At 40.8% G+C, this 14,369-nt stretch overlaps 1 protein-coding gene across 1 annotated transcript in view; it reads left to right on the top strand.

Annotated features, from left to right (window-relative positions):
* The window catches only part of MAGI2 (membrane associated guanylate kinase, WW and PDZ domain containing 2), a 1,284,239-nt gene that overhangs the window by 1,214,262 nt on the left and 55,608 nt on the right, over positions 1–14,369 (top strand). The window contains exons 17-18 of the mRNA XM_035020443.1: positions 7,115–7,300; positions 8,909–9,062. Of these exons, the coding sequence (XP_034876334.1) occupies positions 7,115–7,300; positions 8,909–9,062 (340 nt within the window). The remainder of the gene's footprint in view (positions 1–7,114; positions 7,301–8,908; positions 9,063–14,369) is intronic.

Genomic DNA, 14,369 nt, shown 5'->3' with positions numbered 1-14,369 from the left:
GAAACTGGCCCTGAGCCCACCAAGTCTTTGCAAACACACAGGTCACACAACCGGGAAACTGGCTATGAGCCCACCAAGTCTTTGCAAACAACAAAACCATTTTAACCCAGTCTCATGTTCTGGGATAGAACAGTCAAGTTATAGCTAATTACGATTCCTAATGCAATGCGATTTTCTTTAGATTACCAATCCATTCTTAGTACTTAGCTATGAGTTTGTTTGTTTTATAATTGGCGCAAAATAAAAGCATACAGGGGTAAGATGTAGCTGACAAGTGTTTCTTTCTGGCCATATAGTTAATACTTTCTATACGGTGCTTTCTGCCCTTGGAAACACGAGTTTGGCTGGGCTTCCAAATTGCCAGTGATGGGCTTCTCTTCCCATTCTCCCCTCTGACCATCTGCTTATTACCAACTACAGGGTAACTAAACTGTTCAACCACAAGAGAATGACTAATGGTGCTGGGAGAGGGGGGAAAATAAGTGCACTTTTGGAATATGCAGTCCTTAAAACACCAGCTGCTCGATTTTTGGGTCTTGCAACTCAGTTGGCTATGAATGTCAGGGAAGATGTTTTCATTTTTGGAAATCAAATTCCACAGGCTTTTAGGGGAAAACAAGTCCGCTTTTTCTTAATTTTACTGCCAATTTTTTAATAATATCAAACACATGTTTTTGCCACATCTTCACCCCCTGATAACCAAGAAAAACTCTTTCAAAGGACCACTCCATCACACTCCAGGAAGGGACAACATCTAGCTGAATGGATGTGTCACAATAGAACATGCTTATCCAGGACTCCTAGGAAGGAGACATGGAAAATAAGCAATTAATACTCAGCTCAGGTTTCTGAAGGCAGGAGAACAGGATTCTTCACCATGGGTTAAAGTGGTAGGAATGCTTGCTGAGATTACTCTTCTGTTGTTCCTGTACGTTCAGGGTCCATCTAGAGGTGCTAGCTAAAGGCATTATATCAGGGATTGCAGGGAGGAAAGCAAGAATTGTGAAGGTAGGAGGGACCCCGCCTCAAAAGCATCTCTCCTTTCTTCTCCCTCCATAGATTTGATAGGTCCCTGTGTGCCACCACGAGTTTTTCACTAAGAAAGCTGCCATTTAGCCTTGGATACTATGTGCCCTCTTCCCTAGAATGACCCTCCTTTCTCCTTACTGCTCTGAGTCCACATGTGGACTCAGTAATTCACACCTCTTCTCTACTCTTGTTGCCTGTTACCTTTACCGTGGAGTGGCTACTTTGTGTTGTAAGTATTCTTATATGAATCTCCCCAACTAGACTGTGGGTTTCTTGGGGCCAGATACCATGTGTTGTTTTGTTTTTGTCTTCCACACTGCACCAAACGCTAGGCCTGTTAATAAGATGATGCTCTACAGAAATGTGTTGTCAATGGAGTAACTGATCCTCTTGCCCCGAGCCACAATTCTGAAACTAGACAGTAAATCATTGTCACAGATTATCTTAAGAAAAGCAACTGGAATCTTCCACTTGAACACACACACACACACACACACACACACATTTCTTTTCCTATCAGGTCACAGATTTTAAACCAAAACTAACCTTCCCTGCCTCTTTAAGCTAATGGCATGTTGTATAACCTTCACAAATTAATGGAATTGTGAGCTAATGAGAATTTAGGCTATTGATTGCCTTTAAAGTATTTACTTTTTTCACACTCATTTCAGAAAGTTCTTGCTTGTAAGTTTGACATGATTGATGCAGAATCCACTTTCTGTATCTAGTGCTTTCCTCCACCTCCATCTACAATTCCACTTTGTGGATCGATTAACAAGGAAGTAATTATGTGTAAACATGAATAAACATGAGTCACACGTTTTCCTTCTCTGAAATAAAATACATAAAAAACAACAAAGAAACATGGGGGAAAAAAAGTGTGGGGGTCCTTCCCACAGATGCAGCTGAGAATTTCAGGAAGAATCCATCACAAAAAATTTCAGAAAGAATCTATTGCCAAAGCAAGAAAAGTCATCCAGGCAATAGTCTCATCTTCTTTATGGGAATGAACCCAAGGTAGAACTCAAGAAGAGCTCATTGGTTAACCAATGGCTGAAGGAGCCTGGATAAACCATACAAAGGTCCCAGAAGAGAACCAATAGCCAAAAGGGAGGATCATTACATCCTGTAGCAGTGTGGCCAAAGACCCAGAGATTCCAGACCTTTAGAACAAACCTAGCATCCAGTCCAACTGTCTCTGAACAGCCCCACTAAAACAAGGGTGCTATGGTTGAGCAGTGCCAGAGTTAGTTCATCTACAGGAAAAAATGAAATTGAAAATATAAAATTTTATAATATAAAATATAAATGTGGCATAGTGTTTTACCCACAAAGAAATAAAGAAAAAAAAATGGGTTTCTTTTTCCATAATTTATGTGATTTGCAGTTAAAGGGGAAATTCCTAAGTAATGATACATTGTCTCCTTCCCAAATGTCAGTATATTCAAAGCCGCATGACATATTGCAACTTTTCCCAAATATCTGTGTATCCTAAGCACACTGTGTCAAGAAGACTGGTCCAAAGGCTTGATTTATGTTGCTGCCTGACAGATGATGTCTGGAAGGCATGCTGTCTAAATGGACTATGCTCCGGCAGTTCCCTTAGTCATCAATTCTGAGAGAATTAACGAGTACCATTCATCCCAATAATAGAAACGAAGGTCAGGGCCTCTTCCGTGCTCTGTAATTCCATTAGCAATGCACAGAAAGCACTTGGGGCATAAGTTCTGTAGACCTGATAACTGAGCAAATGGAACTGCATCTTGTTTTCAGAGAGAATCCTCTGTGAGCACAACCCTTGTCAATGATTTGTTGTACATGAACGTTCAGTGTCCTTACATGTGTAGGGAAAATGCTGGTAAAGGAAACGTGAAGCTGTCTTCAGCTGCCAGGAGTTTCAAGCACTGTTTTTACTAAAGTAAATGCCAATAGAAAACAATTTTAACAAAACTATGTCAGATACTTGCAATTATGGGCAGACCTTTTTAAGTTGTGTACTCACTCAAATTTTATGTAAGCCACTCAATCATTCTAAGTGGCTACCATAAGATTGATTTCAGTTTTCCTTATTTCACTTTAGTTTTTATTATTTTAGTTTAGTTTTTATTCTACCTGCCATGGTGAAGTGAAAGTGGCCTTGATCCCAAGAGTTATCATTATAAGCAAATGAATCTGTTTACAATGAAACTTTCATCTCAAAATCTCAAGTAGCACACTTTCCTAAGCTAAATCTTACCAGCCATTCCCGCAGTCCTCATAATTCAAATTGCTTCCAACCTGGCATGTATCAAAAAAAGGAGGGAATAACCCGAAGGATTCAAGCTATATGCATAGGTTTGAATTCTGGCTTTGACACTTCTTTGTTTTCTTAACAATAAAATGAACATGATTATTATACTTTTATAGCTACTTCACACTGTTGCCGTAAGGATTTAAAGTAAGTGCTTAGCACAGTGCCTGGAAATTAACAAATGATAACTTACTGTTTTTGTTTTTATTGCTGTTGAGCTCATAAAATTGTGTGTGTGTGTGTGTGTGTGTGAAATCTATATTTTGAAACATTTGGGGTTTTATACCCAGTAGATTCTAAATGATCCTCTGTAATGGAGGGGATTAGAGGCATGGATGATTCAAAACAGCAAATCATCCAAATACCAGCTGTATGTGTTTTAAAGTGTATTTTTAAATTTCATTTCAAATATATTTCTAATGCCCAAAGAAATGACTTCAAATAAAGGAATGACACCATGATGTGAAGTCCCAAGTAAAAGGGATCTGAGGAGCTGTCCAGTTTCCTCTCCCTTCCTCCCTTCCCCTCTCCCTTCCTCCTCATGCCCTGCCCATCAAAAGACAGTGGCCACAAAGAACCAGCTTCAAGCAAAGTTTCTGCCTCCCACTCTCCCCTGGATGAGGGCCACTGGTGAAGTGTTTGTGCCTCCCTGCTTAGAGGCAGGCTGCACTCACCACATACAAGCACTGGGTGCTCATGAAGCAAGTGCTTGCATGGGGAGAAGAGACCACAAAGTCAAGAGACCCGGTATGGTGCCATGGTTAAGAAAGAGCAAAGCCTATGGAATCTGACAGACAGGGATTCTAAATCGTGGATGGACTTTGTGACCTTGGGCAAATTGCTAATGACTATACCTCGGTTTCTTCCACTCTGAACATGTGGTAGTAATGTCATCGGGTATCTCACATGATCTGTTAAGGATAAAATTATATATATATTAATGTGGTTATAATTGTGTGTGTGTGCGCATGTAAGGCTCGAGGCAGATAATGAGAGCATCTGTATTATACTGATTTCCCTTTGAATAATAAACTCTTACTTATAAACTGGTGTTTTCCTGCAGAGACCTGCAACATCTTTTTTGGAAAACCAGAGAAAAACAAACAGGACGCTTGCCCTCATCTAACATCTATATATAATCCCCCACACACACACATCTCTCTTTCCCAAATGAAGCTGTTTTCCTGGGATGATACTTAGGAGATACTGTTGTATCATAAGCAAACCATTTCTTCAGTTTTAGCAGTATGACGGGTTTATGCCACATAGGAAGAATTCAAGCTGGGACCTACACACAAGCACACACATACATCAGTAGTGATATCAGAACCATTAAAAAGATAATAGTCATAAAAAGAATGAAAGAAAAGTGAAAACTTACAGATCAATTCTTACACCAGGCACTGTCCTAGTCACTTTACATAGGACAACTCATTTGATTCTTGGAACCATCCTGTGAAGTCAGTGATATATTATTCCAATTTTCCTATTGAAAAACAAACTCAGAGAGGTCAGGTAACTTTCCAAGGATCACATGAAACATAGCAATAGACACGTGGGAAACCAGGGAGACCGTGTCATGTGTTGATGGTTCAGGGCAGTACTGAACTGAAAGGGGGCAAAAACAGGAACGAATGTTCACTCTCATTATGGTAGAAGACCAAGCAACTTGCAATACCTTATTTTTTAAAATAAGTTAAATGAATGAGTTCTTATTACATTTCTGCTTGAGAAGTACCTTGTCCCGAGAGCCTAAGATGATCTTTAGTATGCTTTAAGTAAGGTGGTCTCGATTAAAGCCATTGCCTGTGGTAGATAAAAAGGTGTTTGAGCTTCCAACATGATGTGTTTGACTTCAGAAACACGGGCTCAGCCAATATTTTCATATGCTATCTATAACCTTTCACAATGGAAATAGGTTCAAGGTGCTGGTTCATTGACTCACTGATTGTCCTTCCTTACCGTGGTTATTAGCTGATGTTCTGCCTTTCGCTAACACATACATAAGATTGAGAGTTCAGGGAACAGACATTCCTGGAGCATAACAAATGGTGGAGTGTCTCTGCCTCTTTACGCAGATAAATCGGTAGCTGACGTCCATGGGGAGAGCAACAATGCAGAGTCACTGACAGGTGATTTCCTGGCTGCGGCTCCCTGTCTAGAAGGGAGAAAGGAAAAGGAACAGGTTTCTAGATTGTAAACTCCTTGGGGCAGGAGGGCCGTTAAAGGACTCTGTGTGCCATTGATACCGACTCCAGAAATAGTTATCCTTACAGGCATTCACACATTTACAGTGAACAGAAGTCAACCTGCTAAAAAATCTTTATCCTCATGTACCTGGCTGTCCCTACATATATAAATAAATAACAAAAAAGAAAATAAGTTTTCATTGTTTTAAAGAGGCATATACCCTATTTGATCAATCCAATGCACATTTTCTTATTTTAATATCTAAAAAATTATACAACCTCTTACAGTCCATGGGGTGTCATTGTTTAATCAGAAGAGTTGATTTCTTTCTTTCTTTCTTTCTTTCTTTCTTTCTTTCTTTCTTTCTTTCTTTCTTTCTTCTTCTTCTTTCATCTTTCCTTTCTTTGTTTCTTTCTTCCTTTTCTTTCCTTCTTTCTTTCTTCCTTCCTTCCTTTCTTTCTTTCTTTCTTTCTTTCTTTCTTCTTCTTCCATCTTTCCTTTCTTTCCTTCTTTCTTCCTTTTCTTTCCTTCTTTCTTTCTTCCTTCCTTCCTTCCTTCCTTTCTTTCTTTCTTTCTTCCTTTCTTTCTTTCTTTCTTTCTTTCTTTTCTTTCCTTCTTTCTTTCTTTCTTTCCTTCTTTCTTTCTTTCTTTCTTTCCTTCTTTCTTTCTTTCTTTCTTTTCTTTCTTTCTTTCTTTCTTTCTTTCTTTCTTTTCTTTCTTTCTTTCTTTCTTTCTTTCTTTCTTTCTTTCTTTCTTTCTTCTTTCTTTCTTTCTTTCTTTCTTTCTTTCTTTCTTTCTTTCTTTCTTTCTTTCTTTCTTTCTTTCTTTCTTTCTTTCTTTCTTTCTTTCTCTTTCCTTTCTTTCCCTAAAACAAAAGTAGGTCGTAATGGCGTCTTAGATTTGATGAAATATATTATGCATCAGGCATCAGCAAGATCTCAGCACCACTTAATAAAGTAAATCAGAAAGAAGAGGTAAGATTTGAAAATTGCATCAACTTGAAACTGAAACTTAGTAACTGATGGGAGATTGAGCATAGCTTCTTGACCAGCTGCCAGCCCATGTTAATATAGATTTCTTTCCTTCCCTGTTTTCTTCTCTCAGTAAAATGGAAAAGGGTAGAAATTAAATTCTTGGCATTTATCGTATCTTTCTGAAACTGTGGATTATTGTCTCTATGGTATGAGCTCACAATAGTTTATGCCTGCAGTTCTCAAAATTTTGTATGTCTTGAAATGTCTTGAGGAGCTTCTTAAAAATTCATGATTCTCACCTGCTGCCTAGACATTCTGATGGACAAGGCTGGGGTAAGGCCCAGAGAGCTGTACATTTAATCCTCGGGTGATTATGATGCTTGGAAGTGTGAGAACCCCTGGTCCATGTATTTGGAGTTGGTCCATCCAGTTCCACTGCACAGGGCCTGAATTTAGAAATTCTGACCTCACAGGACCCCCTTTCATAGGTGTGATTATGATTTCAAAAGGCAGATTTACTGATGAAAGGAAGATTTATTCCATCGCATTGTTTCCTGTGGGGCTGGGACTCAAAGATAGAAGATGTGTTGGGAACACCCCTGATATCTGATTCTGTTGGGGATTGTTCTAGCTGTGCCCCATAAAATCGGACGCATCATCGATGGGAGTCCCGCAGATCGTTGTGCAAAACTGAAAGTGGGAGACCGGATCTTGGCAGTGAACGGCCAGTCCATCATCAACATGCCTCATGCAGACATCGTGAAGCTCATCAAGGACGCAGGTCTCAGTGTCACCCTCCGCATCATTCCTCAGGAGGGTGAGTGCCTGAGCCAGGCTGCCATCCATGGAGTGCCAGAGTGGCCAAAGTGGAGTCTTATTTCCACATTTGCAAAAATGCAGATCCCATTTACTCAGTACCAGTTGCATTCAGGGATCAAGCTGTGTGACATTATAGATAAATAGTGTGAATCCCAAGACACTGGGTTATTCAAATCATCCCCTGTTAACCCCGGGAGTACTGTTTTTTTTATGATATTAAGCCAGAACCCATTTAACAGAGATGATAGAGTCACAAATCTGAACAAGAAAAAAGAAAAGTATTCATGTTAACAGTTAAGCTCTGGAGGATTCTTCAAAGTCAGATTGATTTTTGAAAAGCTTGAGGAAGTTTTGTGGTATAAAGAGAGCTCATTTAGAAAACGTTGCATCTGATAAGAATTTTAAATTCCCACTTAGTCTTTTGAATTTCTCTGTATAAGGACTCCCCCCTGAGGCTTGAAGAGTAGTGAGCATCACAACTCACAGCCATGCCTTGAGGGCCACAAGGATCTAAGTACCCATTCACCATAAAGTCACCGTTTCCAAACACAGGGGGTTCATTACTGGTTTGTAGCTGTTGACTCACTAATGACGTTCCAGAACGCAGTCCCTGGAGCTCACTGGTGAGTGGATCGCAGCATCCCCCATGGAGAGGGATGGGTTGGCCCAAAATGTCAACAGTGCTGAGGCTGAGAAACACTTCCAGGGGAAAAGAAATTTTAAAATTTGGGCTGTCAGAGACGAAAGGGGAAGAGTGGCTTGTAAAGGAATAGATTGCCTCCTTTTGATCACCCAACCAAATAAAAAGAATAGAACAAAACCTGTTATTTGCAGACACCATTATGTCTAAAATAGTCGATAGAAATTAACTCTAAGCAAGATTGCTCACTAAAAATCTGACTCGCTTTTCCATTTTCTCCAGGCTGAAGTATGTCTGTCCTGTTTCTATCACATCATACACAGATAATTTCAGTTGAACATGTGATGCTATTACAGGAAAATCCGAGAAGCTGTTTTAACAAAGAACAACTTTATGAACATTCTTCTGTCCAATGTTCTTTTTTTTTCCTGAAGAACCATGGAGTTCAGGGGGTTATTAAACAATAAGACTAACAAGGAACTAGAGAGAAGATTGTGAAAAGCATTTATTTCGGTTATATTTAGTTCCTTATCCAAACTTTGGAATACCAGTAGGACTTGTCATTACAACCAAAAAGTAGTGGCTTAAATGTTTTCTGTCAGGGGGCAACACTGGAAAAATGGAATATGTTTTAAAGCTAACTCCTTTGGATTATTTTTTCATTGTTTTAACAGGTTTTTTTTTTTAAATCGTAATCTTTTCTCCAGACAAAATGACAGGAGACTCTGTTTATAACCTTGTTCGGCAACACTTATAACTAATGACATAATACTAATTCTGGGAATGGTACTGGAACTTGATTGGATAATTGATAAGTTTAACCTGCCATCTTAAAGTCTAATGGAAACTGAAATGACCAAAGCCTTGAGTCCTCTGAGGTGGCAAAGAGTTACCACCTCTGGCCACCTCTTGCCCTTTATCAGATGCCAACCTGACTTCATTTGCCACTTTGGCTCCCCTTTGCAGAGCTCAACAGCCCAGCCTCGGCGCCCAGCTCAGAGAAGCAGAGCCCGATGGCCCAGCAGAGTCCTCTGGCCCAGCCAAGCCCGGCCACCCCCAACAGTCCTGTTGCCCAACCAGCTCCTCCTCAGCCACTTCAGCCACAAGGACATGAAAATAGGTAAAGTTTCCCCTGGCTTTTCTGACTCGGAGAGGTGAGGGGGGTGGGGAGAAGGAGAGTTTGGGACAGGACAGGACACAGGCAGAAGAGAAAGTTCCATAAAGTAGAAATCGCTATGTGCGCTTTTCTGATTTTGAGATTGTATGTGAGTCACAAGTGTGATTTTATTAGCAAATACAAGTATCTGTTCTTCACATTAAGAGAACCTCTCCTGAAGAAGTGACGAGCAATTATCGATCAGTCAGGGCTAACTAAGCTGAAGAGCACATTGAAGAGAGTCCCAAGTGAAGAACATAGACAAAGGCCCTTTGGCAGGAAGGAGTGTGCTAAAGGTCAACGTAGTGAGGAAAGAGGTCAGGGAACATGGTTTGAGATGAAGCCAGTGAGCGTGCTAGGGGCCCATCTACAGGGTCTTGTAAGCATGTCAAAAATTTCGATCTTAAGTGTGGTGAGAAGTCATTGGAATGGGTTTTATGCTGAAGAGTGACATCACTGGATTTGCTTTCCAAGGCCTCTCAGTTGGCCACCCGGAGAGCTGACTGTAGGCTGGTCAGGGTGGATGTAGGTTATTCAGCAGTTAGAAATGGCTGCCGATGTCCTGGGATCAATGAAGGTGGTGGCTCAGAGAATAATGCTGGTATGGAGAGGGGCAAGTGTGGACAGACTTGTAAGCATTAATAAACGTTAGCATTTTTTACTGCATTTTGCCTTATATCCTCCTACCATGATCTAATGAGGTTCTTCCATTCCACATCATGAACTAATGTAAATAAGGCACTTGGAACTTCCAGGAGAAAAGGATGCCCTATAAGAACAGCACTGTCTTCTTATTGCGACTCGTGTGTGACAGGGAACCTGGGTTAGGTTGAGCCATTAAAGAAAGAGATGAAGACACGTTCCCATGCTGTGTCCCCTCTCTCAGAGGAGAAAAACAGAACAACCCACAGGAACATCTCCGTGTATAAAACCCCCACTGGTCTTTTCCATAATTCTAATGTTTTCTGAACATCTGCTTCCCAGCTCCTGCCTCCCGTGTTGGTGAAGATGAAGTGAGACCCAATTTCCAAGTCCCAGAACTCTGTGGGTTCATCACTCACGCAGTTGCAAAGCAAATATTTTCCCTCTGCCACAGGTGTTATTTCCAGAAAGCCCTGCTCCCTCTACTCGGAGCTCCCCCCTTTGCTTTCACGGGAAGGGAAATGTCTGTTGTCCTCAGCTGCGTATGGGTTTAATCTATTTCAGGGAAGGGAAAAGACTTAAGAACATAAAGCAAATGATAGGGAGGTAAGAATTTGACCACCTGTAAAGGAGTTAAGTCCTGGGTGCCTCAGGAATAAGCCAGCGATGTGTTCGCTTTCACTATGTGCTGTTTCACCAGATTGTGCAGGCTTTCCCCGGGACCCCCTTCAGACTCAGGAGGAAGGGGCTGAGTGCCCGCTGTCTCTGAACCAGCTTCAGACTCTTCTGATGGCTCTGCCACTGTCTGCTAATCTCCCAGCCACAATTCCATCTCACTTTTCCAGAGTCAGACTCCCCTGGACGTGGGCTCTTGCTTCTGGCTTTGGGGTTCAGTGGGGAGAATAACACTTGGGCGAGGTCACGATTGTTCCCCAACTGCCACTAGCTCACAAGTGGGACTCGTTGGCCCCTAGCAGAGAAGCAACAGTCTTCGGAATATTTTTTGTCCTGACTACAGCATAAAATGTTTCCTAATCCGGGATTAACAGATTGACCTGATTCAAATTTTTATAAATCGGCAACGAATTTTCCCAGAGCTCTTAGCTATTGTTGCTTCACTAATATTAAAAGCCTGGAAAGTGCCGACTCCTAGAGGGACCCTTCTTGACACCCTGGTTTCCTGGCTTCACTGTGGATTGTTTAGCAGGTGGCTCGTTTACCTATGAATGAAGAGATTGATAATCTTACAGATCCCAGAATCATGTTCCTAGCTGCATTTAAAGATGGTCAGGGTATCAGGAACTCTTTGCCTTTCTCTAGATCGGGCTAGAGATGTCTCCAAGATAGCTTGTATGCCAAGCATCCGGGATGCGTCTCCTATTAGTTCATTTGTACAGGAAGTGCCCCCCTACCTCCATGTCAAATCAAGCCAGGTTCCCCGGGAAGGTGGGAGAAAATTAAATGGCAATCTGCTTGCAAATTTTTGTCTTATAATTTAGGATGACTGAATATTTTAGCCCATCTTATTTACTCTCAGTTTGGCTTCCTACTGACACCCTGCCCACCTCTCCTTATTTATCTGTCCCTTAACATCCTTTTGGTATATGCTCAGGAAACAAAACAGTTTTAATATGGACATGAGCAAAACAGGAGAAGCATTTGTTGAAAACAATGAAAGAGGCACTATGTAATATATTTCAAAACAAAGTATAAATAACAGAGTTCACCTTCCCGGGCAAGGGCAATTAATATCTGGCAGTGTTTTACACGGCAAGGTCAGTGGAAGGGCATTGGAAATTGACTTCTTCACAGACTTCAAACCCTAGATGCTTAAGGCTGGATGGAATTCTTAAAAGGCCCACATGAGGCAAAATCCCACCACAAGATTCCCTACCACGGGCAGTGTTTCCTGGTTCTGGAACTTGCTCATACCTTAAAATTCTGCTAGAATTTACCACTAGAAATCTGGTTTTATTATCTCTAAAATCTCTTTAATAATGGAATTAATAACTACAAAGAGTTACACCAATGACCTTCTTTCATGAGTAAAGGAAGTTTAAAGAGGCTATATTTTTTTCTTAATAATCTTGAGTTTTCCTGAAAATAGTGTTTCACACGTTCAAGGCCACATAATTTTTGCCCAAGCCAGGGTATCGTTCACTTAAAAGTTAGTAACGTTCGTAAAAAATTAAGTATATCTTCCTTATTAAAGACTCTTCAATGTGCAATTCAATGTAAAATCCTGAGCCTCGGCCCTGGGGTCAAATGCAGGGGGAGCACCAGGAGGCCGGCATGGCTAACAGCCGTTGCATCTTAACAGGTCCTATCTGGGGCTGTTGCGGAGTCTTTGGGGAGACTCTACGTGTCACCCTCTTTTGCTACACCTCGTGATGCATCTGGTTGGAAAGGGGGCATGGGACGGCTCTGGCATACCCCTGCCACCCAGATCGTGAAAATAAAGTGACGTCTGATCCACCAAACAATTTTCTAGGAAGGCGTCAACACATGCCAACAAATGCTGGCCAGTTGGGCTCCTTTTGTTTAACTCATGCATTTGTGCAGTTAAGCATCGTATTCAAAGCCTATTTAAATAATTCCATTCTCAGCATGCACACTCGCAGTCCGGGAGTGGACACCTTGCTGAGGTATAAAGCAAAGCCCAAATTGTGCAGTTCCCAAGAGGAATGTGTCCCATCTGCAGGGTTGAGTAACAAACGGGACCTGCTCAAAGTGTTGATTGAAATAACAACATTACTGACCCCCTTCCAAAAGCCCCAAATAAATACATCTATGGCTGGACATTCTTAGTGTGTCCTCATCAAATATTAGATTGCACTAATGGCAGTTGTTCAGGTGAGTGATTTTTAAAAATATTTAGTCGTAATCAGCATCAGTGAGACCATAAGCCAGTAAAAAAAAAAAAAAAAAATCTGGTTTTAAAGATAAAAATTCTACTGGTTTTGATCCTGTTTTCCTGACACATTTGAGTTCTTCCTTGGTCCTAAATATTTTCTCAATTCCTCAAACCCTCTATATTAATTTTAGATAAAACTGTCATTAGATAGAATGTATTCTTTTTAATCTTCCTGGATTTCTGAGCAGCTCCTTATGGACGTGGCGGTGACAATAGACGATGAATTACAGAATTAAGTGGCCTTTATGCTACAGGGATAACTTTTCAGTTTACCTTCTGAATGATCCCACAATGGCAGGCATTAGCTATGTTAGTCTCCTTTTGGAACTGGGAACCCCTTCAGCTTAGAGCAGTTTGGATTCACAGAACGGCACTAAACAAACCGCTCTGGTTTCTGTATTTATTTGTGAGTACACTAGCCCCCGCTTAATCTGCAGTTTTGCTTTCCATGGTTTCAGCTACCTGAGGTCAACCACGGTCAGAAAGCAGATAATCCTCCTTCTGACATATTGCCAGAAGGTCAGTAATAGCCTAGCCTCACACTGCACAGTGTAATCCTAGTGCCTAGGTCATGACGCTCGCTTCTTCTCATCACTCGGGCATTTTGTCAGCTCACATCATCACACAAAGGGTGAGTACAGGACAAGAAGGTGTTTTGAAAGAGAGAGGGACCACACTCACATAACTTTAATACAATATATTATTATAAGTGTTCTATGCTATTATTACTGTTGATAATCTCTCACTGTGCCTAATTTATAAATTAAACTTTATCATAGGTATGTACGTATAGGAAAAAACATAGTCTATACAGGGTTCGGTAATATCTGCGGTTTGGGCATGTAACCCCCATGGGTGGGTGGAGGGCTACTGTAAGTAATATCTGGAAACAAGAAAGAGACAAATGTCGGACATAAACATATTTGCCTTCCCTTTCGTCTTACGGCCACGATAGTATCTGATAATAGCACCTGATACTGATCTGATAGTTATAGCCTAATATTTAAACTCTATATAATATGTTTCTGCTCTTCGGAATGACCCGGTGACTTTCTACTTAACTTGTAGCTGATAATTAGACTTTGCTCTCATTCCTTTAACCTTTAAAAGATAGTCAAAAAGACCCAACCTAGCAGGTTAAAGTAGCGCTTAATTACATGTTTATAGAGTATTTAGAGGTCACTTCAGTTGTGCTTTCATGAAGTAATGAATGGTGTGTGGGAGAGAGAGAGGGTGATAGAGTTGGTTCACTGGAGTTGAGACAGACTGATAGTTTGAGATATGGTTAAGTGTTTAGCTCCCTAGATTTGCTACAGTTGTACAAGTTTTTAAGTAAGCAAAGTCAGAGAGGGGTATCCATGCGTCCTTTTCCACAAAGCCCTGGTAGAGCCGTCATGTTTACCTGGATTTCTTACGGAGCCACGTGAAATGTATACGGTATGGCATTTGTCAAAGATTTTGAAATAATACTTATCATCTATAGTTTTTTTTTTTTAATTTTTTGATGTTCTTTTTTTTTTAAATTTTATTCTTATGTTAATCCCCATACATTACATCATTAGTTTTAGATGAAGTGTTCCATGATTCATTGTTTGTGCACAACACCCAGTGCTCCATGCAGAACGTGCCCTCTTTAATACCCATCACCAGGCTTACCCATCCTCCCACCCCCCTCCCCTCTAGAACCCTCAGTTTGTTTTTCAGAGTCCATCGTC

Source organism: Mirounga leonina, unplaced genomic scaffold, assembly GCF_011800145.1.
Source record: "Mirounga leonina isolate KUSES-001 unplaced genomic scaffold, KU_Mleo_1.0 Mir_174, whole genome shotgun sequence".
Classification (NCBI taxonomy): Eukaryota; Metazoa; Chordata; class Mammalia; order Carnivora; family Phocidae; genus Mirounga; species Mirounga leonina.
This window is presented reverse-complemented; position numbering and strand designations above follow the sequence as displayed.